The 22,351-nt window shown below is 41.5% G+C and overlaps 1 protein-coding gene across 1 annotated transcript; it reads left to right on the top strand.

The window, feature by feature from the left end:
* The first annotated feature begins 53 nt into the window (after positions 1-53).
* nop16 (NOP16 nucleolar protein homolog (yeast)) lies at positions 54-12,084 on the top strand. Its single transcript, XM_038795611.1, has 5 exons — positions 54-279; positions 5,075-5,183; positions 7,684-7,747; positions 8,414-8,520; positions 11,707-12,084. Exons 1-5 carry the CDS (start codon positions 173-175, stop codon positions 11,845-11,847), a joined length of 528 nt encoding a protein of 175 aa, XP_038651539.1. The 5' UTR covers positions 54-172; the 3' UTR covers positions 11,848-12,084.
* The last annotated feature ends 10,267 nt before the right edge of the window (positions 12,085-22,351 follow it).

Raw genomic sequence — 22,351 nt, 5'->3', positions numbered from 1 at the left:
GAATGATTTAATTAAAAGTTTACTGGGAAGATTACTGACCAGGTTAGTGGCAGAAAGGTGATTTTTTTTATTGTTAATAAAACAGAATTCTAACGGGGAGGGTCAGAGGTCAACGTTGAGGCCGCGCGGGGGTCAGACACGCGGCTGAGTTCGAGCGGACGTTTGGTGAAAAATGCCGAAAGCAAAAGGGAAAAGCAGGAGGAAGAAGTTTGATTACAAATCCGATCGAAAGAAGCTCAAACGGAAGATGTTGAAGAAATCGGTGCCGCGGATCGAGTGGTGAGTGTAAAGGTAGCCTGTGTTCTCCGCACCAAGAGTCCCTTTTTAAAAGTGCTGGAAACTTCCAGCAGTCACCGGATTGTCAGGCCGCAGAGGGCAACCATTGGGCCCTTGGTGCCTGTACCGGCTCTCCAAATGAGCATCAAGACTCATTGCCATTCCCCTCATCCTGCACATTGCTTCTCTTTTTTGTTTATTTTTGTTTATTTGTTTATTGTCACGTGTACCGAGGTACAGTGAAAAGTATTTTTCTGCAAGCAGCTCAACAGATCATTCAGTACATGGAATGTACTGGGCCCATTTCCCTGTCCTATTCCGATAACCCCATCTAATTTGCACATCTTTGGACACAAAGGGACAATTTAGCTCGGCTAATCCACCTAATCTGCACACCTTTGGACTGTGGAAGGAAACTGGAGCATCGGGGGAAACCCACAGACACAGGGAGAAAGTCTTCCATTAATCATCTAACGCCCTCTTGAATGCTTCAATAAACTGCAACCATTCGCTGTGTGAAACGTCCCCCCCCCCCCCCCCCCCCCCCCCAATATTTGCCTCTTTTACAAATCACTTTAGATCTGTGCCCTCTTGTCCTGGATCCTTTTACAAGCGGTCAGTATTCAGCCTGAAAATGACCATGGCCTCTCTAATATTTTATTTAATCTCCAAGTCACGCTTTCACTTTTTGAACTTTTCCTCCTCCCTTGGGGTTTTTCTTCGTAGTGGGCTGCCTGTAATCCAACTCTCAAGTGTTTCTCTCTCTCTCTCTCTCTCTCCGGCGTCACAGCGTCAGGGACACAGCTTCAATTCCGGCCTTGGGTGACTGTGGGGAGTTACACTTTCTCCCTGTGTCTGTGTGGGTTTCCCCCGATGCTCCAGTTTCCTTCCACTGTCCAAAGGTGTGCAGATTAGGTGGATTAGCCGAGCTAAATTGTCCCTTCGTATCCAAAGATGTGCAGGTTAGATGGGGTTATCGGAATAGGACAGGGAAATGGGCCCAGATAGGGTGTTCTTTCAAAGGATCGGGCCGCATGGCCTCCTTCTGCACTGGGAATTCGAAGGTTCTGTCACTGTTAATATTGGTTCAGTCGGCAATACCTTTGTTTTGAGTCAGAACAGTGATTTCCCTAAATGTGGTATTGAGGGATTGCTGTACTGAATCAGCTGGAAAAGAAAAGCAAGACTTTCTCCAGTGCCTTATGCAGCATTCAGGTTTCAATGCAGACCAGCAAATATTTATCACAAGCAGGGAAATGAATAAAAGGATAGGTTGATGGGTGAGTTGAAGTAAACAGTGGAAGGCGGTTCATGTGGAGCATACATGAATATGCTGTATATTCAATCTAGAATGCATTACCTGGTCACTAGTCTGCCTGGTATTTTTGGGTAGAGTGCTGACTGACACCGCCATCAGCCAATGGATTGAAGGTGAGACAGTACTTGTGACTTGACCCGCAACAAACAGTCCATTTTACAGAAAGTAACTCCCCAAAAAGAGTCCAATTGTAAAGCCTCTACATCGAACAAAATTTAGGACCAAAGTAGGGTGGTTACGGTTAGGTCTCCCAATAAAAAGTGTTATTTTCTAATAATAACGTAGTTAGCGTATAAAATCAATTCCAATCGCTGACGGTATGATCGAATCATTAGCAGTCAGTTGCATTGCGTACAAAACAACAGTGACTACATTTTAACAGTAAGAAGTCTTACAACACCAGGTTAAAGTCCAACAGGTTTGTTTCAAACACGAGCTTTCGGAGCACGGCTCCTTCTTCAGGTGAAGAAGGAGCCGTGCTCCGAAAGCTCGTGTTTGAAACAAACCTGTTGGACTTTAACCTGGTGTTGTAAGACTTCTTACTGTGCTCACCCCAGTCCAACGCCGGCATCTCCACATCATGGCTACATTTTAACAAGTATTTGGTTGTGGAACAAAAACAGAAAACACTGGACAATCTAAGCAGGTCTGACAGCATCCGTGGAGAGAGAAGGGAGCTAATGTTTTGAGTCTGAATGACTCTGTCACAGCTAGAAAGAACTGGAAATGGGGTCAGATTTATACTGGAGTGGGGGGGGCTGGATAGGGGTCCAGTGTTGGGTGGAAATTGACAAAGATGTCATGGAGAGAAAGACAAAAGCAATGTAAATGGGGGTGATGAAGGCTGAGAAGGGTTTCAATAAAGAGTTTCACGTAAAGAGATTACAATGTGTGAATGGCAGAAGAAAGGTGAGCAGTGTGTCAATAGGCAATGAGGAACAGGGAACAGATGGCCCAAGTGGTGTGGGGGGACAAAGGGAAATGGAAATTAAAATGAGATGAAAGTGGAGGAGAGAGTTCACTGTCTGAAGTTATTGAACTCAGTGTTAAGTCAGGAAGACTGTAACGTGCCTAATCAGAAGATTACGTAGGGCTTCACTGGACCATTGCAGCAGGCCAAGGACATGTAGACATGAGAGCACGACGGTGAGTTGATTGTGGAGTAGTTTGGGGTAGGCATGAAAGGTTGTGTTAGTCCATAGGTGGGATGGCATGAAATTATGGACAAACTTTCTGTGGTTTTGAAAATTGGTGAAATCAGAGGAAGAAAGGAACAGTTGGAAAAGATACTTTTTGACATGTGTTACAGGTCAGGGTTTAGAGAACCCCAAAGTTTATCATGGAGTTCACCTGACCCACAACTTTTAATAGATTGTGGTATGGGGAGCACACGGCCAACTCTACAGTTGTGGTACAGCAGAAATGGAAAAGTTTTTTAAAGCAAAACAATGTTTATTCTATGAACTCAAGTTAACCTTTTTAAAGCAAATAGTGAATATCTTAGCACCATTAATTCAAATATAACCCCCAAAGAATACAACACAAGTAATCCTTTAAGCTGTCCTTTTAACATCCAAAATACTTAACAAACCTTTAAACAGGAGCACATTAGGTTCACATTCACTATTGAGAACATTTATAATTCTGAATTCACTAAATGATCCAGAGATAATCTTTGGATGGCAGAGATCAACAGGACAGCTCTTTGTTTAACTTCAGCTGCAGCTCACTGGAAAACCCAGTCACACCCAAGCTTTTTCTCAAAGTGAAACTAAAAAGCAGAACCAGAGCTCAGCTCCACCCACACTCTGACATCACTGCAGTAACATGAGCAGCTAACCATTTCTTAAAGTGACATTCTCATGACACATGGCAGACTGGTGTACCGCATAGATAATTTCTCCGGTCATAGTCATTGAGCCATTATGGCACACAATGATTTTAAAAGCTGTGGACAAAAACATAGCTGACTTAGAAAGGTGGAGATGGCTGTAAGGGTGAATTAATAGATTTAGTAAAAGGGGGGAATAGATCTAACACCCAAATTAGATTAAAATCACAGTCGAATGCTATTTCTCAAGGTCGTAACATCAATAGAACTTGCCAGCAAGGTTGCTTACTTGTTTGAAGAACAGACAGTTTTCTAGCTAGAAGATTACAAGCAAGCTTTTGGGTATCAGCAGAGACTGGACCTCCAGAGGTTCCTCTAGGATAGTTTCCACCATGCTTAAATATTGTAACCTGGGTTAAAATTGTCTTCTGTGGTTAGTTGGAAAAAGTCCACCACAACATGGCAAATTAACTGCACAAGGGCAAGATAATTAAACTAGGATCAGGAAATAAATCATGGTTTTTTAAAAAAAATTCTTTTAAAAAAAATAAATGTAGAGTACCCAATTTTTTTTTCCCAATTTTGGGGCAATTTAGTGTGGCCAATCCCCACCTAGCCTGCACATCTTTGAGTTTTGGGGGTGAGACCCACGCAAACACAGGGAGGTTGTGTAAACTCCACATGAACAGTGACCCGGGGCTGGGATCGAACCTGGCTCCTCAGAGCCATGAAGCAGCAGTGCTAACCACTGTGCCACCCTTATGGTTAAATAAATTAATCAGAAGAGGGAAGGTACACAGACATTTAGATTTAACTCCCTGATATAGAAGGTGGTGAATGTCTGGAATTGACTAGAAAGGAAGGTAGTAGAAGCAAAACTACTTTTTGAGTACTCAGCCTGAAGGTGGGTCCTTGGAGATTATTTTCTGAACTGATAGGTAGGGCGAAGAAACAGGCCCTAAATTTACTTCAACCAAAACGGTGATCAAACCTCATGTTGTCAGTATTAATCTGATCCACACACGAACTGTCCAGCCAACTAACCAGGCCCCTTCTAGACGGAAATATTAATGGAAAAAATTGATATAGATATTTGAAGGAGCAGTCAGTTTGTTTGTAGAACTGAGCTGATTCATCGCGCCAAGGTCCCGGGTTCAATTCCCGCTTGGGTCACTGTCTGTGCGGAGTCTGCACATTCTCCCCGTGTCTGCCTGGGTTTCCTCCGGGTGCTCCAGTTTCCTCCCACAAGTCCCGAAAGACGTGCTTGTTAGGTGAATTAGATATTCAGAATTCTCCCTCTGTGTACCCGAACAGGCGCCGGAGTGTGGCGACTCGGGGATTTTCATAGTAATTCTGTTGCGGTGTTAATGTAAGCCTACTTGTGACAATAAAGATTATTATTATAAAGTTAAGATTCCTTTCTGGCTCTGTCCTTAACGAGTAGGGTTGGTGAAATATTTTATTTTAGAGTTTTTAAAAAATTGGTTCACACTTAGTTATCCTGTTTTAATGTTTATTTGCAGTAGTCTCTAAATTATTTTGCTGGAATATTCTCGGTAATATTTCTTGCCACAAATTGTACAAATGATGACTTGATGCTTTATAACTGAGCGGCAAGTTTAACTGAAGATTTGACTTATTTTTTAAAGTGCACAGATAAGAAAAGCATGGAACATCAAGAAATCAGTTGCTCAGAATTTAGCTGAAATGGGTTTGGCATCTGACCCAAATCGCGCAATTCCCATTAAGAAGAACAAGGTATGTACAACTGTGATTCTGTATAATGCTCAAATCTTGCCTATTTACTGACAAACTCCTGAAATCTTTGTAATGAATGTGACTAAGAATCATAGAATGAGGACTATATCCCACAATTAATAAATAATCTGACTGCATGACCTATGTAATGATTATTACTTGTTCCGAAAATGAAGATAATTTTCTCATCTACATTTCTGCCTTGAGTTAATTTATGGGTCCTGAGGCTGAGGCAGTATGAAGATGGGAATAAAATTGGGATGCTTGCAACAGTGCAGTCGATGAAGAGAGACCCATTTTAAAGGACCAGATAGATGCTGAAGATCAGACTAGCTGTTCCACTGAAGGCCTCAGCCAAGCCTTCAGCAGCTGAGTGTTGAAGGTTTAATGCAGGTACATCAAGGCAGTTGCTGCTGTTTTCAATGGCTTCTGCTAGTTTTAGTCCTGCAAATTGGCTGTAATACATGGTCATTCTGCTGCAACCTTTTGTATGGAACAAGAAACTTTGTGTTGTCAATGAAATACAGATCGGGCTTTAAGCAGTGATAGGCCTGACTGTCAGATATTTTCTCTCTTCCTTTACTTATTCTGCCCACGTTACTGAAGAAAATCTTGTTTCTATAGAAAGATATGGGAGTGGATTCTCCATCAGCGTGCTCCTCTGTTTCGCCGGCAACACACTCGCGCCTGCGGTTACCCGATTGTGTGGGGGTGCCCGCATGGGAAACCTCATTGGCTGCCTGTCAGGACGGAGAATCCCATTGCCGACAGGGACGCACCGCACCAGAAAACAGGTGTGGCGGATAGAGAATCCCAACCAGGTCATTGAAAGTGTTGTAAAACAAGAATACTTGTTTTTAACTTGCTGCTGTTTTCCCTTTTCATGGAGGTAAACTTATACCAGTTATGCTGAAAAGTAATGGAATAATCCCACATTCCACTGGCTTCGGTGATTGTTGATTGGTTTGCGGGTTAAATTAAAGTTTTAAAAATCGGTGAGGCACGGTGGTGCAGTGGTTAGTACTAGTGTCTCATGGCGCCAAGGACTCTGGTTCGATCCCGTCCCCGGGTCACTGTCCAAATAGAGTTTGCACGTTCTCCCCTTGCCTGTGTGTGTCTCACACCCACAACTCAAAGATGTGCAAGGCAGGTGGATTGGCCACGCTAAAATTGCCCCTTAACAAAAATGTCTGCCTCCAATGCAATTCTCTTCAATGTGGAATGACAGATGAGTGGATAATCAAGGTTTTATAACTTTGTCAAACAAAATCATATAGGTGCATATGGAAGAGATGCACTCTGTCAGTCCCTTTGTTTATGACCCATCATTAAACTGGTATGGGATATTGGTTGACTGAAGTTGGACTCGTGCCTTGATTCAGAAGCGTGCACATTAGATCAGGGCTTTAAATTCTAGATTTATTAATGCATCTTTGTGAAAAGCCGTGTCTTTAATGTATTTCTATTTAATTCTGAGTGCAGCTGATCTGAATTTTTTCTTTATTTTTGAGCTCGGAACCACTTGCCTTGGTTCAATTGGTAACACTTCAGCCTCTGAATGAAAGGAATTGTAATAAATCTCTTGTCACCTTTTGTCCTGCTATTCCAGGAGTGCTGCTCTGCAGAAGTGCTACCCTTTGGGTGGGACCTCAAATCACATGTGTCTGTTCAGGTGGATGTTCAAAGTCTCATGGCAATATTCAAAGAACCTCTGAGAATTCTTTTGACCGTGTCCATAGGAACACCACCAACTGCAAGTTCCCCTCCAATCCACACACCATCCTGACTTGGAACTATATTACCATTCCTTCACTATTGCGGGGTCAAAATTCTGAAGCTCCCTTCCTAACAGCACTGTAGGTGTAGGTACACCACAGACTGCTGCGGTTGAAGTGATTCACCACCACCATATTAAGGCCAATTAGGGTTGGGCAATAAATGCTGACCTAGCCAGCGACTCCTACATCCTGTGAAAGAATAAAAATCAATTTGTTTGCACTGTTTTTGTGCACAAAATGGGGAAGTAGTTTTAGAATAAATTAATCTAGTATTTCTGCATTTAGAATCATAGAATTTACAGTGCAGAAGGAGGTCATTTGGCCCATCGAGTCTGCACCGGCCCTTGGAAAGAGCACCCCACTTAAGCCCACACCTCCACCCTATCATCGTAACCCAGTAACCCCTTCAACCTTTTTGGACACTTAAGGGCAATTTATCATGGCCAATCCACCTAACCGGCACATCTGTGGACTGTGGAAGGAAACTGGAGCACCCGGAGGAAACCCAAGCTCACACGGGGAGAACGTGCAGACAGTGACCCAAGCTGGGAATCGAACCTGTGACCCTGGAGCTGTGAAGCAACTGCGCTACCATGTTGCATTTTTTTTGCAAAGTCGGTGTTTTGTAAAAATTATGGTTTGCTTATAAATCGTATTGTTGATAAATAATGGTGAATTGTGTAAATTATTCTTCACAATTCCTGTGTTAATTTGTTATACAGAAAATTAAATTGGGAACACCAACAAAAGGAAAACAAGTCATTATCAAACCCTATGTAATTAAAGGTTTGTACCAGTTGTCATTTCTTTTAGATACCCGTAACGTCAGCATTATCAGATTTTTGTTTCCTGTCTTTTTTTAACTTTTGCAGCTGTTATCAATTTCACTAGGGAAGCTGTGACCTATATTTGTGTGGGGATTAGAACGGATGAGACTAATAAATGCATGGGCGGCACGGTAGCACAGTGGTTAACACTGTTGCTTCACAACGCCAGGGTCCCAGGTTCGATTCCCGGCTTGGGTCACTGTCTATTACGTTCTCCCTTGTCTGCGTGGGTTTCCTCCAGGTGCTCCGGTTTCCTCCCACAAGTTCCGAAAGACGTGCTGTTAGGTAAATTGGACATTCTGAATTCTCCCTCAGTGTACCTGAACAGGCGCCGGAATGTGGCGACTAGGGGCTTTTCCCAGTAACTTCATTGCAGTGTTAATGTAAGCCTACTTGTGACACTAATAACGATTATTATTTTAAGAAATTTTGTTTTACATTTTATTGTTGGAATGCTTAAATCTTATTCATTCTCTTGATACAAATAATACTGAATAAATATCAGGTAATAAAAGTGGTGTTTAAAACTGACACTTGGGGGAACCTATATATGAGCAAATGGCCTTGCTTAATTTTATGATTGTGAAGTGAAATATAAACTACTCCCAAATTTCCCCCATTTCAGAGCTAGAGGCAGAGGCTAGCCTCCCAGAAGTAAAAAAGACTACCCTCTCCAGAGAATTTATTGACTATGTGCGACATATGATTGAGAACTACAAGGACAATTACAAGGTACGAAATATTTAAAAATAAGTTTCATGCAGCATTACTCAGCTTTCAGAAGTTAGAGTTGGCAGGACACAAAACTGACCAACAAAATATTAAATAATTGCTCCTTGACAGAAGCAAGGGTCCATTGTCTTAGTGGTGAGATCTAGGGCAAGATTTAACCACCGCGTTGAGCCCAGCGTGGATCTGGGCGCGCTGGTCAAATAGCAGGAAAGGCTGAAATCTAGATTCGCGCCGGTCGTGAATCACTTTTATCTAATCAAGCCAATCCTAATGGTGCGTTCCCGATCACGCCCAAATATGGTGAGTATATCATTAACCCTCAATTGCATTAATTTCCATCTCATTAGCGAGATTGCAGTCGAATGCAACAGCCTCCCAGGAATTAACCGGGTGGCCCGGCCCGCATCAGATGGAGGTCCTGCGAGAGAATGGACATGTGATCAGCGAGAGGGATTTATCATTTTGTCTGACATGAACAATTCACTTGAGACAGGTCAACTGGGTGAAGGGGCAGTGGATCCTCACCTCTGTGGGCGCAGGCCAACCTTACTGTCAGTGACAGCTCTCTCAACAGTCAACCCCATTATTTCCAGGGTCCGTTCCTCATAGGGCCTGAGGACTCGAATCTCTGGTATTCCGCCCCTCGATCTTGGCCCTAGTACACTTGTATGGGCTTCTTCTCATTCAGGGACAAAGAGAGGGCATTGTGAGCTGCACAATGTGTTGGAGAGGTCGGGTCCTAGAGCACATGGCATGTGTGGGCACAGCACCTGGACATGAAGGGGCTGTGCTGCTGGGTGCCAGTGGGTTCTGAGGAGCAAGCACAAAGAATGGATTTGGGGAGGGTGCGTTGTGTAAGCCAGTGATTTATGGAGGAAGGGTTGGGAATTTAAGGGATGGCAGGCGGAACTGATGCCAGGAGGGAGGTGGTAACTTGCCCTTGCAGCTCGGTAGAGGGCGTTGATCTTTTTCCGACATTGTACAGCTGTCCTCCTAAGGTGGTCCCCCTCATGCTGCCCGCACTGACAGCTGCTGTCATTGCCTCCCAAGCGGTATTCGTGACTCTGCCATTGGTCTCCCAATCGCCTCTGAGGAACAGGATGTCCCATCTTGCATAGACAGTGCTGAGAGGCCTGGCTAAGTCAGCATCCCCAAAGCGCATGGCGCTGCCATGCTTGTGCATTGACTGGGAGTGAGTGGTGAGGGAGCATTTAAAAGCAGTTCCCCCTGGTTAGCGGCGATATGCTGATGCACGAGTCCAGAGAATCCGATGACGAGAGAGCCAGTAATGGGGAGAAGCTCTTGGGGACTCACTTTCAGCACTATGTGCTGTTAAATACGGGCCACGATCTCACCAAAGCAGCCATCGAGAAACACCCCGCCAATCGTCCCCAAACTGGTACTTAGAAATTTTTCTGTTAAATGACGTCCCTCGTGTTTAATATGTGGAGGTGATTAATTGCTATATTGAAACAACTAGGTTTAGGGCAGCACGATGGCGCAGTGGTTAGCATTGCTGCTTCACGGCACCGAGGTCCCAGGTTCAATCCCGGCTCTGGGTCAATGTCCATGTGGAGTTGCCCCTTGTTTGCGTAGGTTTCTCCTCCACAACCCAAAGATGTGCAGGCTAGGTGGATTGGCAACGCTAAATTGTCCCTTTAATTGGAAAAGCTGAATCGGGTACTCTATATTTAATTAAAAAACAGCTAGGTTATAATTGGAACGAAGTTTGTAAATGAAATAGATGAGACTAAACCTAAAATCAATTCTAGGACTAGAAGATTAAGCAGTTGTCTCTCTACAACTGTTGAAACATCTAGGGCGTGATCTTCCCAAGAGGGAACAAAGTTCCCGAGCAAGCAAGTTTAGCCGTGTGTTTCCCCGCAGTTGCAGTGCCGAGACGCATGTGGCTATTCAACACGATTTGCTTTGAATAAAAGGCCTACACGAACGCGTGGCCAAGGCCGCACATAGCCCCATTTTTTACAACGGGGAGCTCGTGCTCGCCAGAACGTCCCGTTGTAGCGAGTGGTCAGGAAGCCATTTTTAAATGGAGTTCCGATCTCAGGGGCACACAAAATCCCTGACGTCTCTCTCCCCCACCCCATGGCAGGCAAAAAAAATGCCAGCTTGGTATGCTGGCACTGCCTGGGTGGCAGCAGTGCCAGGGTACTAACCTGCCCAAAGGGCATGCAGCTGGAGGCCTCCGATCCCCTTGGAGACCACCCCCCCCGCCAGTGCCATTCCATCTGTTCCCCGTTTGTGGACACCTCACCAAATGGCGCTCGCCCAAGGTCCCTGAGACGAAGGGATTGAATCCGAAAGCCTCAGGTACCTTGGGAATCTGCACGTTAGAGTAAAGCCTACTGCCTCGCTCTAATATGCAGATTTGCCAGAAATTCCCCATGCAACGTCTCGCGAGATTGCGTTTAATCTCGTGAGGCGTTAGGAGCTGGGTAGATCCTGGCAGCAGGGTCTCCCGGCTTTCACCAACCAACCACTCTGCACCGCAGTGTGCTGCTTTTCTGGCGCCACGTGGCCGGAAGATTGCGCCCACATTGTCATGAATGCATCAGTTTTTCTTTTTTGCCATATGAGAAATAAAACCACAATTGACATTTCAAAAACACATTGAGAAAGATGGCTGAACAAGTTAGAAAGTGAAGCAGCAGTGTTTTACAGTTTTTGTTTTAATTTGAGATCTTGGCAATATTCAGCAATCTAATATTGTAAAACTGAATAGCCAAATAACTATCAGGAATTCAGTAAAACATCACTGTGTGTATGGGCAATCTGGGGAAGGTAATTGAGATGGGTGATAATAACTGATCCACTGGTGGATTTCACACAGGGTCGGCCTTGAATGGGGTGTTTGGACTGTTGAGAGATTAGTAAAATAATTAGAAGGTCGAAGAGAGAGTAGGATGGACAATTGGATGTTTGTGTTCCCATGGCAGTGGTTAAGAAGGTCTTGTTGCCTCGCCTGGCATCCTCCAAAGGGTCGAATCAAGGAAACCAGGCTTATCTAAGAGGGAGCCAAGCCTACTATTGCAGCAAGAGTTGGAAGGTCACTGAATGTTTGGGATTTGTTAGGGCATGCTACTATACTATTTATGCACTGATTTACAATCACAATGTTGTTTTTAAATCATAGCCATTGAACTCGTGTTTCTCTTTTCATTTTAGGCAATGGCAAGAGATGAGATAAATTATTATCAGGACACACCGAATCAGATCAAGCAAAAAATTGAATCTTACAAACGTTTTTATCCAAGTGAACACAGTGCTTTGGTTGCTTCTTTACAGGAGAAGATGGATGTAGCATGAGGCTGGATTTTTAAAAAACCGACTGCACTACTCAAGAACTACATTATCAGCCTTGCCAACTATTTTTTTTTCTGTAATTCAACTCCTGCATACCATTCCATTTTGCAACGGGATTATATGTATGTTTCCCTAATGGACTATTGTAATGTTGAGATGAGAGCTATTTGTGAATTTTTATTCCTAGAAGTGAGTGGCGTGGCCTGCTCGTTGTCATTAAAATTGTGGATCTGAAGGTTGCTTTTGATGAAGATTGAATTTTGTGTTTAAAAGTAACGAGCACTGAATATAATTTTGTGTAGTTCTATGTTGAGATAATTTAGGTCAAACATACACGTTTTATAGCAATACTTGGGTAGTTGTTGCATTGGATTACCAGAAAGCTTCATGTGTGGCCTGTGCTACAGCTGTGTTGGTAGTTGATATTGATTTTAATTACAAAAATGGACACGGTCAGAGGAAAGGGCTATTGAAAATTGTTTCTATTTCCTGACTCATCTATTTATTAACTCTTAAATTGTAAACTTCAAACTAGATTTCATGTCTCTAAGAGATGATCTGCAGCTGATTTTGGAAAATAAAGTAACAAATCTGCTTTAATCATAAATCCCACAGTAACATTGACTAGGATAATTTACATATTAAAGGGGTTGATATTTCCAATTAGAAGTAAAGGCCATAAATATATAAGTTAGTTACTAAAATCCGATAGGGAATGCAGGAGAATCATCTTCACCCTGAAAAATGGAACTCTACCACAAAGAATAATGGAGGCAATTAACATAATTGCATTTTAGGGAGGGCTTGATAAGCAAATGTGAGACAGGGGAAGCAAATGTGAGGCAGGAATACAGGATATGTTGAGATTAGGGCAGTATGGTGATGCAGTGGTTAGCACTGCTGCCTCACAGATCAAGGACCTGGGTTTGATCCAAGCCCTAGGCCACTGACCCCGGGCATTGTCAAACTCAGGGGCGCCACCGCGGGCGGTTATCGGGAGGGTCACAGAGTCGTCCATCGTGGCGCTCCCGGTCGTGCAAATCCGCGTGCAACAGCCGCAGTAGCCGGCTTTTAATAATGCCGGCTGCAAGCGGCCTTCAAAATGGGGTGGAACATTAAAAAACAGAATCACAATTGTTATGGCGCAAAAGAAGGCAATTCAGCCCATTGTGTTTGCACCAACTCTCCAAATGAGCATTATTACTTTGCACCATTCCCTAGTACTCCATTGGACATTTTGCGCATGCGCACTGATGATCGGGCACGCATGCGCAGTGCGGCCGCATTTTTAAAATTTAGTTGCATCCTTTTTTTCCAAGTTCGGGGGGCCGAAGACCATGGGGCCAAAGGGACCAAAAACCATTTCCTCCATTTTTGTCAGCAACAAACAAGGTAAGAGAAAATGGTGGGTTGCGCAGGTTGGCTGGCGTGGGTTGTGAAGTTCGGCCGGTGTGGGCCACGAAGGTTGGCCGGGCTGGGTCCCGAAGGCTGGCTGGTTGGTTATAAATGGGTCCCCGACAAAAAAGTTTGAAAAACACTGGTTTACACATTCTCCCTATGTCTGCATGGGTCTCACCCCCACAACCCAATAAGATGTGTAGGGTAGGTGAATTGGCCATGCTAAATTGCCCCTTAATTGGGGAAAAAAAAGAATTAGGTACTCTAAATTTATATAAAAACAAGATGGGTTAGGATTAGATAAAGAGGATGAGAAGAAATTTGTGGACCATAAACGCTACTATGCATCTAGACATTCTAGCCTGTTTCTGTGCTGTAAATACGATACTGTAAAAAGAATAGACACAATTTAAACAAAGCCTGATGTGCAGTGTTTTTGGAAGTACATTGAAGTTGTTGATGTCCACTCATTTATTTTCATCCAGCTATACGTTAATATCTCAAATATACTGTTAGTAGTAGGAAATCCAACTTCTATTAAGTCAGTTATTACAAATAATTATTTTAAAGCAAATACTTCTGTTGAATTTGTGGCACACACAGTTGAATTATTTCATTTACATAATTTGAAAAAAATCTTCCTTCAGAATTAGTTCCACTATAATGGCAAACAATTTGTCAACTTCTGATGTCCTTTTTTTATAATGATTTACATCAATTTGATTTTTCCGTTAATAGAAAAGGTTGAAATCAATGGGAGGACTAAGACATGGAGTAAGACTGACTTAGCAGTTGGAAATTGCAGGTATTTAACTAGAAAACAAACCCCTGGCTTTCATGGCTTTCCAGTTGTCACAAAACACTTGACAGCCAATGGATTTTGTTTTGAAGTGCTATCAAGCAAGCACGGTAGTCAATCTGCCAGGTCTAATTGAAAACACCAAAGGAAGTTGAAAAAGTAATAATTATTTTCACTTGAGTGCTTTGGGTCTGGAATGCACTGCCTGGATGTAAGGTGGAGGCAGGCTCAAACAAGATGACAGATTATTGAAGAGAAACAAACAATGTCCAGGAGTACAAGGGAATGGTACAAAGTAATAATGCTCATTTGGAGAGCTGGTGCAGACACAATGGGCTGAATTGCCTTTTGCGCCATAACAATTGTGATTCTGTCAGGAGGATAAATTTCACTACCACAAAAATGACATACTTAAAAAACTGTAAGTCAGTGTACCTATGGAAGGTTGTTCTTGCACTCCAGAACTACTATGTAAAAAAAAAACCTAGTACTCCATTTCTTGCAAAGGTAAATCCATTCCTTGCATGCTTTCTCTAAACCCCCCCCCCCCCACCCTTTCCCAACCTGATCTGGCTGAATAAATTATGAAATGACAGCTGAATTACATTAAATATTACAATATTATCCAGTAAATACATTTCTAACAATCCTCCAGAACTCAGCTTTTCTGCAAAATGAACTGAATGAAAAGTTCCTTAATGCCATAGATACTTTGAGATTTCTGTTCCATTCTCGGTGACATTAGTAGCCATGAGGAAAAGTTTTTTTTTCAGCAGTCACATCCAAGGAGCAGTGCTCCAAAAGCTAGTGATTCAAATCAAAGCTGTTGGACTGTAACCTGGTGTAAGGCTTCTTACTGTGCTCACCCCAGTCCAATGCCGGCATCTCCACATTTTTATTAGCTGAGGCATAGTTTAAGAGCAGGGAGGTTATGCTGGAACTGTATAAAACGTTGGTTAGGCCAATCTAGAGTATTGTGTGCAGTTCTGGAATCTACATTATAGGAGAGATGTGATAGCACTGGAAAGGATGCAGAGGAGATTTACCAGGATGTTGCCTGGGCTGAAAAGTTTTCGTTTTGAAGAGGTATTAGATAGACTTGGGTATTTTGCAGAAGAAACTGAGGGCGACATGATTGAGATGTATGCAATCATGAGGGGCAAATAGAGTAGACAGGAAGAAATGTTTCCGCTTGGTGGGATCAATGTCCAGGTGGCATAGAATTAAGATAAGGTAGATGGTTTGGAGAAGTTGTGAGGGAAAACGTTTTTGCCCAGAGGGTGGTGGAGTTTGGAATTCACTACCTGATAGGATGGTAGAGGCAGAGACTCTCATAACATTCAAGAAGTATTTAGATGTGCACTTGTGATCGCAAGGCATACAAGGCTGGGGCCAAGTGCTGGAAAATGGGATTAAAATAATTAGGCGATTGTTTTTGACCGACGCAGAACATATTATTTTAGTTATGGGTCCAACAAGTGCCATTTGACCTAAAATTTCAAAATTATCAAATTTGCTTAAAGATGGGTTTTTAAATTAGAGAAACAACTGACCTTTCAGAAATGTGTACAAATTTTGGTATCAGAAAGCATTCTGCCATTAATTGCATCACTTATAATGTGATGCAATTAATCTTTACACTTAAAATAAAACACCCTGCCTTATTTAATTATTCATTTTATTAGCTTTAAATAAATTATATGGTTAAGGTACAGTATAATAAATATAAAACATTTGTATGATTAAAAAAGATTAACCAAAGCACAAATTATGGTTGTAAGCTTTAAAAAAAATATTATAAACAGAGTTTACAACGTAAAGACTGGACACAAAAAAAATGGTTTCCCCATCCTACTTAAAACGCACACTGTGCCTGTGTAGCACGAGTGCAAAAGCTTCCTGGTTAATTTAAACAGTTTTAACATTTAAAAATAACACTAATCTACAAAAATAGTAAAGAATCTCTCAAGAAATCTTTAACTTACCTGTGATTCATTGATGATTTCCAAACCGCAGCGTAAGTAAACGGAAGAACAAGGTCAAACGCGGGACACAATGCGGTCTCATTCACAAATTTTAAAACTAGTAGTTCACGTGTTCTTACCTTGCGCACGTGGTAGGTCCATCCGGGTGCTGTGGAATCGGGTGATTTTTCCCTTTGTTAATTTCGCCGGTAGTGTCTTTGCCATGATCAAACATGGCAGACGTAAAGTTTTCTGGGACATCATTTAACATCATCAAAAAGGTAATTGCAATTTTTTTTGTTAAAAATGTGGGCTATATTTAATGTTTTATGTTGTAATGTGTGCTGCTAATGTATGTTTATTTTATACTGACAAGACTGACTTGCCAACGGAGTTTTAAAAAAATTTACATACCTTTTAAATTCGAGATCCAACGTAAATAACTGGGCAATAAAATTTACGAAATTTGCATTTTATTCCAGCACAAAAATGATAGACAACATTTAAAATAAGGAAATTTAATACTTTCCAGAATTAACCATTATTGATAAAATTGTGATAAACAGCAAAATCACTCAAATTCATTAATGAGAATGAATTATACAGCCTTAAGAACAAAGAGAGTTTCCATGTCTCTAAAAAAAATGTGAAAATGTGGGGGACACGAATGATTAAGTTATAAATTTGAATAAAATCATCTTCTGTTTTTCTTTGACCCGAGTACATTTGAATACCCAAGTATAATCCTCATAATAAAATTAATTTGGGTGGTGTGTGTGTACATGAATTTAGCATAAAATATGTATGAAATGTGAATACCCTTTAAAACCACTCTTGGCCTCCAAAAAAAAATAACTAGCCAGCTATGCGATGGAATGAAGCGGCTTTTCAGTGCTGTAGGACTCTATGACTCTAAATTCTTGTTATAGTATAGCAGCACAGATTTCAAAAGGGAAGGTCATGCTTGAGTAACCTTGAATTCTTGAAGTAACAACACTGATAAGAGTAACACCGTAGACAAGGCATTTGGATTTCCAAAAGACCTGACCTCTGACCATAGCCAGAACACATGCAATCAGGAAGCAAATAGCACAACAAAGAATAAATTGGCTACAAAGCAAAAAAGAGAGAAGGGATAAAACTTAGTTTTTAAAAATAAATTTAGAGTATCCAATTTTGTTTCCCTAATTAAGTGGCAATTTAGCGTGGCCAGTCCACCCACCCACCCTGCACATCTTTTGGGTTGTGGGAGTGAAACCCACGCGAACACGGGGAGAATGTGCAAACCACACGGACTATGACCCAGGGCCGGGATCAAACCCGGGGCCTCGGCGCCGTGAGGCAGCAGTTCCAACCACTGCGCCAGCATGCCACCCACGGGGATAAAACGTAGTTACTAGGACTGACATAATAGGAAGTGGTGTTCCATTTGAACTTCCTTCTGAGGAAATGAACAGAAAGGCATGATGGGTAGTTAGGCCTTCCATCGAACACCATCAGCACATTCTTGTCAAAGATTGATGGTTTACAATTTACATAAATAATTTGCACTCATTAATTGGAATAATTTGCACTCATGAATTGGAAGTACCATTTTAAATTTGTCAATGATACAAATTTAGGATTTCTTCAAGAAGAAGAGAACTGCATCAAAATATAGGACAGAGTAAAATTTTTAGAATTTGGCCCCAGTATTTATATGACAACTCCAGTTCAGTTTGTGATCAATGATAACCCCCAGGATGTTGATACTGGGTGATTTAGTGATAGTAACACAATTCAATATCAAGGGGTGATGGTTAGATTCTATCTTGTTGGAGATAGGTATTGCCTGGCATTTGTGTGGTGTAAATGTTAACATGCCAATTCTCACCCCAAGCCAATGTTGGCCAGTTCGTGCGGCATTGGCACAGATTGCTTCAGTATCTGAGGAGTTACGAATGGTGTTGAACACCAGCGAAGGTAATTGACGAAGCAGCTGAAGATGGTTGGACCCAGGACACTCACCTGAAGAACTTAAACAATGTCTTGGGAGTGAGATAATTAGCCTCCAACTACCACAATTAGTACCAAACTGGAGTTTCCCCCTCAGATTCTCATTTGACTTCAGTTTTCAAATGCTGCCTGGATGCCACAAATCTTTGTAAATTCAAAAGATTCTCAGCTGAAATGCCACAGAAATCATCCATGGAATAAAAATGAGAGCCAGATGAAAATGAAAATCGCTTATTGTCACGAGTAGACTTCAATGAAGATTCTATGAAAAGCCCCTAGTCGCCACATTACGGCGCCTGTCCGGGGAGGCTGGTACGGGAATCGAACCGTGCTGCTGGCCTGCTTAGTCTGCTTTAAAATCCAGCGATTTAGCTGAGTGAGCTAAACCAGCCCCCAGGATCAAGGGATCATACTCCCTTGAGATGAGTTACTTTAAGGGAATGAGACAAAGAAGCTTGCTGCTCAGCTACCCATTCTCATTTCTGCTATCCTGCTGCCTACACAACAGAGGACTTATATCAAATACACATTATCTGTTTATTTGCTAATAACACTACTGGTACCAATGGATCTTGTTTCAGCAAACGATGCAGTTCCTGTCCAGCAAGAGGCAAACATTCCTGGTCTGCAGAATCCACCACATAAATCAACATTTGGGCTTTGTTCAGGTAGAGACTCCAGTATGACCGCAAGTTGCAGCTACCTCCAACTGTAAAATAAAATGCATCTTCAAGAACTAAATAGGATATTTTATGTGTTTTTTTTTGGATTAAAGGAATGTACTATTCAGACTGCAACTTGCATTTTCTGGCATTCCTAAAATGTTGTAAAGTGTCTCAAAACACTAACTGAATGCTGAACTGGAGGTAAAAGGGTAAGAATCTGAAGTCCGTTGTGAAAAAAAGGGTTTTGAATAAGTAGAGAGGATGGTGGTAACATAGAAAATAACTGGATAGACATTTCCTGAGGACATAAAACATGACGAGGTCAACATAGTAATGGAGGAGTTTGGAAACCTCAAGAACTTGGAGTGGTTGGGGTGGGGAGAAGTGATAATAAACAAAGGAAACCCTTGCGTAAGGTATAGCCATGTTCTCAATGAATTGTAATTTGTGGAGAGTAGAAGCAGCATGGGTCAAATTAGTTCATTGGAAAAGGTGTGCATCGATGTTGGGATGCCTTTGCTTGAACTGTGCTGGGACCAGTGTCCTGGTGAATGTACAGATATGCATTTTATAGAATGGTCATTTACATTAAACATACAAACTTTAAATTGATGTATTGTAAAACTTGTTTTATACAAGTGTTAGAAAAACAAGGTAGTTTTAAGGGATTTATATTTGTATTTCTGAATATAAGCAAAAACGTCAATTGAGAAAATACTTCAAAATATTCACTTCTTACTGAATAAGCTGATAGATTGGTTCAGTTATTCGTAATGGTAAATCTGTCAAGGAGAATGGTTATTTGCCCCAAGTTCCAGCTGGCTGAAACCGACTTTTAATGAAAACTGATTCTGTCGATCCACGTTAATTGGAAAATATAATTCCGAGATTCCTATTTTGTCACAAAGCTAACTGCACTTTAATTGCAAGTCATCTTTCCACTCCTTCAACATCCCCCACAACCTGCAGGCATGTTGCAGCTGTCTGTAGATTTATCTTTATTCACTGTTTAATGTATAATTTACTCTAAAGAACAAAGTGAGGCTCAATTCTTGATTGAATGCCAATGATAAACTGTCACACCAACAAAATTCCCCATATTTTCTGTATTCATTCACGGGATGTGGGTTTCACTGGCAAGACCAGCATCGATTGCCCATTCCTAATTGCCCTCAAGAAGGTGGTGGTGAGCGGCCTTCTCAAACCGCTGCAGTCCATGCGATGTAGGTACACTCACAGTGCCATTAAGGAAGGAGTTGTAGAATTTTGACCGAGCCACAGTGAAGGAATACCGATATAGTTCCAAGTCGTTTCGTGAGTGACTTGGATGGGAGCTTCCTGATGGTGGTGTTCCTATGTATCTGTTGCCCTTGTCCTTCCAGGTTATAGTGGTCATGAGTTCGGAAGGTGCTGTTAAGGAGTCTTGGTGAGTTCCTGCAGTGCTTCCTGTAAATGGTACACATTGCTGCTACTATGCGTTGCTGGTGGAGGGAATGAATGTTTGTGGAATGGATGTGACTGAATCAGGATCCTTAGTCCTGGATGATGTCAATGTTCTGGAGTGTTCTGGAGTGTTGTTGGAGCCACACATCCAGGCAAGGGGTGAGTATTCTATCACATTCCTAGCTTGTGCCTTGTAGATTGTAAACAGGCTTTGTGGAGTCAGGAGGCGAGTTACTCCCTGCAGAATTCCTAGCCTTTGATCAGCATAGCCTGACTACTGCATGAATAGATCTGCCTAGATAGTTATAACTATGAATTTCTATACTGCTTATCACAACAAGCCCTGTACCATCTGTAAACCTCCAGTGATCGGTTTCACCCATTGTATTTATTTTTTAAAATAAATTTAGATTACCCAATTATTTTTCCCAATTAAGGTGCAATTTAGTGTAGCTTTTGGGTTGTGGGTGCGAAACCCACGCATACTCGGGGAGAATGTGCAAACTCCACACGGACAGTGACCCAGAGCCGGGATCGAATCTGGGACCTCAGCGCCGTGAGGCAGCTATGCTAACCACTAGGCAACCGTGCTGCCCTACCCATTGTATTTTTGTATGCTACAGTAAAATTGCAAGGCTGTATGTCATAGAGGTGAAACACGTACAATTTAGTAAAAAGGCTGTACTCTTTACACTTTAAGTACAAAGTTCTATTGTTGTAAATAATCTTTCGCCATTGTTCCAACCTGTTGAACAGCAGGGTTTCCATCAATCTTTATTTCTGCCAGATCTGTTGGATTCTTCTTGACTACTGCTCGGCATTTAATGATCATTTGTAGTTAATTTTAACTTAAAATTATCCATCATCTTGAAAGTTCTACGCCAAAGATTACCAGCATGCTTGTTTGCTGTTCATTTTGTGGCCAAAGTTACACACTTCACACAAATATTGTTGATTGAAAATTAAATTCCTCCCACATGCACTGTAGCAAATGTTTTTTTTATTTTTATCTTGTTTTTATTAACTTAGTGGTTCTCAATGTTTTGTTTCCTTTTTCATCATTAATGGCTTCCCAAATTCATAATCTAATCCGACCCACTCTAAAGAATTCAATTTTCCCTTCAACAGCTTCCTACATTGGACATAACCTTAGTGCATATACAATTTTGAATTTCTTTAACAATGTGACAGCTGAATTGCTGTGTCTTGTTCTCTATTCAGCTTGGTTTGTCTATATTAGGAAACTTTCAATTCCTCAGAAATATAACTTCTTCTATCGCTCGCTGATCTAACTAGTATCTGTACTTTAGAAGGCCCACCTTTATCTCATTTGTGGAAATGTTGACCTTGCTATCCGCTCTGACTTCAGTCAGCACTTCACATCTATCTCTTTTGTGCCAAATACTTTTTTTTATCCAAGACAAGAATATTGCTTCTATATCTGTCAAGGTTATTTCAGGATTCTTATTCTTATGGAATGAGTTAGCCGTTTCCTTCTGTTCCTCCTAAACTGAAAGTAATCCATTCTATAGATTTTCTCTTTTCTTTACCTCCAATGTCAAAATTAACTAATATTTTGTTTCCCAGGATAACAAAGCTGTGCACTCTTTAATTTGCTCTGACCTGCAGACTTTTTGACTTTACCTAATCACCAATATTTTGTCTCCGCTTATTCTTCAACTGTGTTGTGCCTTTGCATTTTGCCTTGGTTTCTCAGTTACATCTTGCATCTCATTAACTATCTCAAGTAGCAGGATTGTTTTTCCTGTGGGTAACAACAACTTGTATCCAAATAGCGCCTTTAAAGTAATAAAACATTCCAAGACAAGAAACACGGGAGTATTATAAAACAAAATATGACATTCATCATATAAGGTGATGTTAGGACCGATGAGCAAAAGTTTGGTCAAAGAGAGATTTTAAATAACTTTTTTCCCCACAACTCTTCTGGATCCTGCAGCCTGCATGCTGTTTGCAGAATACTGTACTCACTTTAAATGAAATCCAATTTGTAGCCTCCTGTGTATATGCAGACGGCATTAAAACCTTGAGTAGGTGATGTGCTGCACTTCACTGTGTGGTTGGCCAAACAGTTGAGAATGCTGGTTTTTCCAGCACCGTCTAAACCAAGAACCAGAATCTGCTTTTCTGCAGATTGGGTCTATTTGAAAAATCATCTGATTAATAAAGAGACAAGCTATGCAATGAAATATACATCAAGCAAATTAATGAAATTACAGTAT

This window comes from Scyliorhinus canicula, chromosome 4 (genome assembly GCF_902713615.1).
Source record: "Scyliorhinus canicula chromosome 4, sScyCan1.1, whole genome shotgun sequence".
Lineage (NCBI taxonomy): Eukaryota > Metazoa > Chordata > Chondrichthyes > Carcharhiniformes > Scyliorhinidae > Scyliorhinus > Scyliorhinus canicula.
Note: the sequence above shows the minus strand (reverse complement) of the source record. Positions and strands in the feature narration are given on the sequence as shown.

Bases quoted from the DNA above. Each gene is read 5' to 3' on its own strand.
- nop16 (XM_038795611.1), top strand. From the start codon at position 173: ATGCCGAAAGCAAAAGGGAAAAGCAGGAGGAAGAAGTTTGATTACAAA. The intron at 5,184-7,683 runs GTATGTACAACT...TTTGTTATACAG, and splicing joins TTCCCATTAAGAAGAACAAG to AAAATTAAATTGGGAACACC. The intron at 7,748-8,413 runs GTTTGTACCAGT...CCCCCATTTCAG, and splicing joins CAAACCCTATGTAATTAAAG to AGCTAGAGGCAGAGGCTAGC.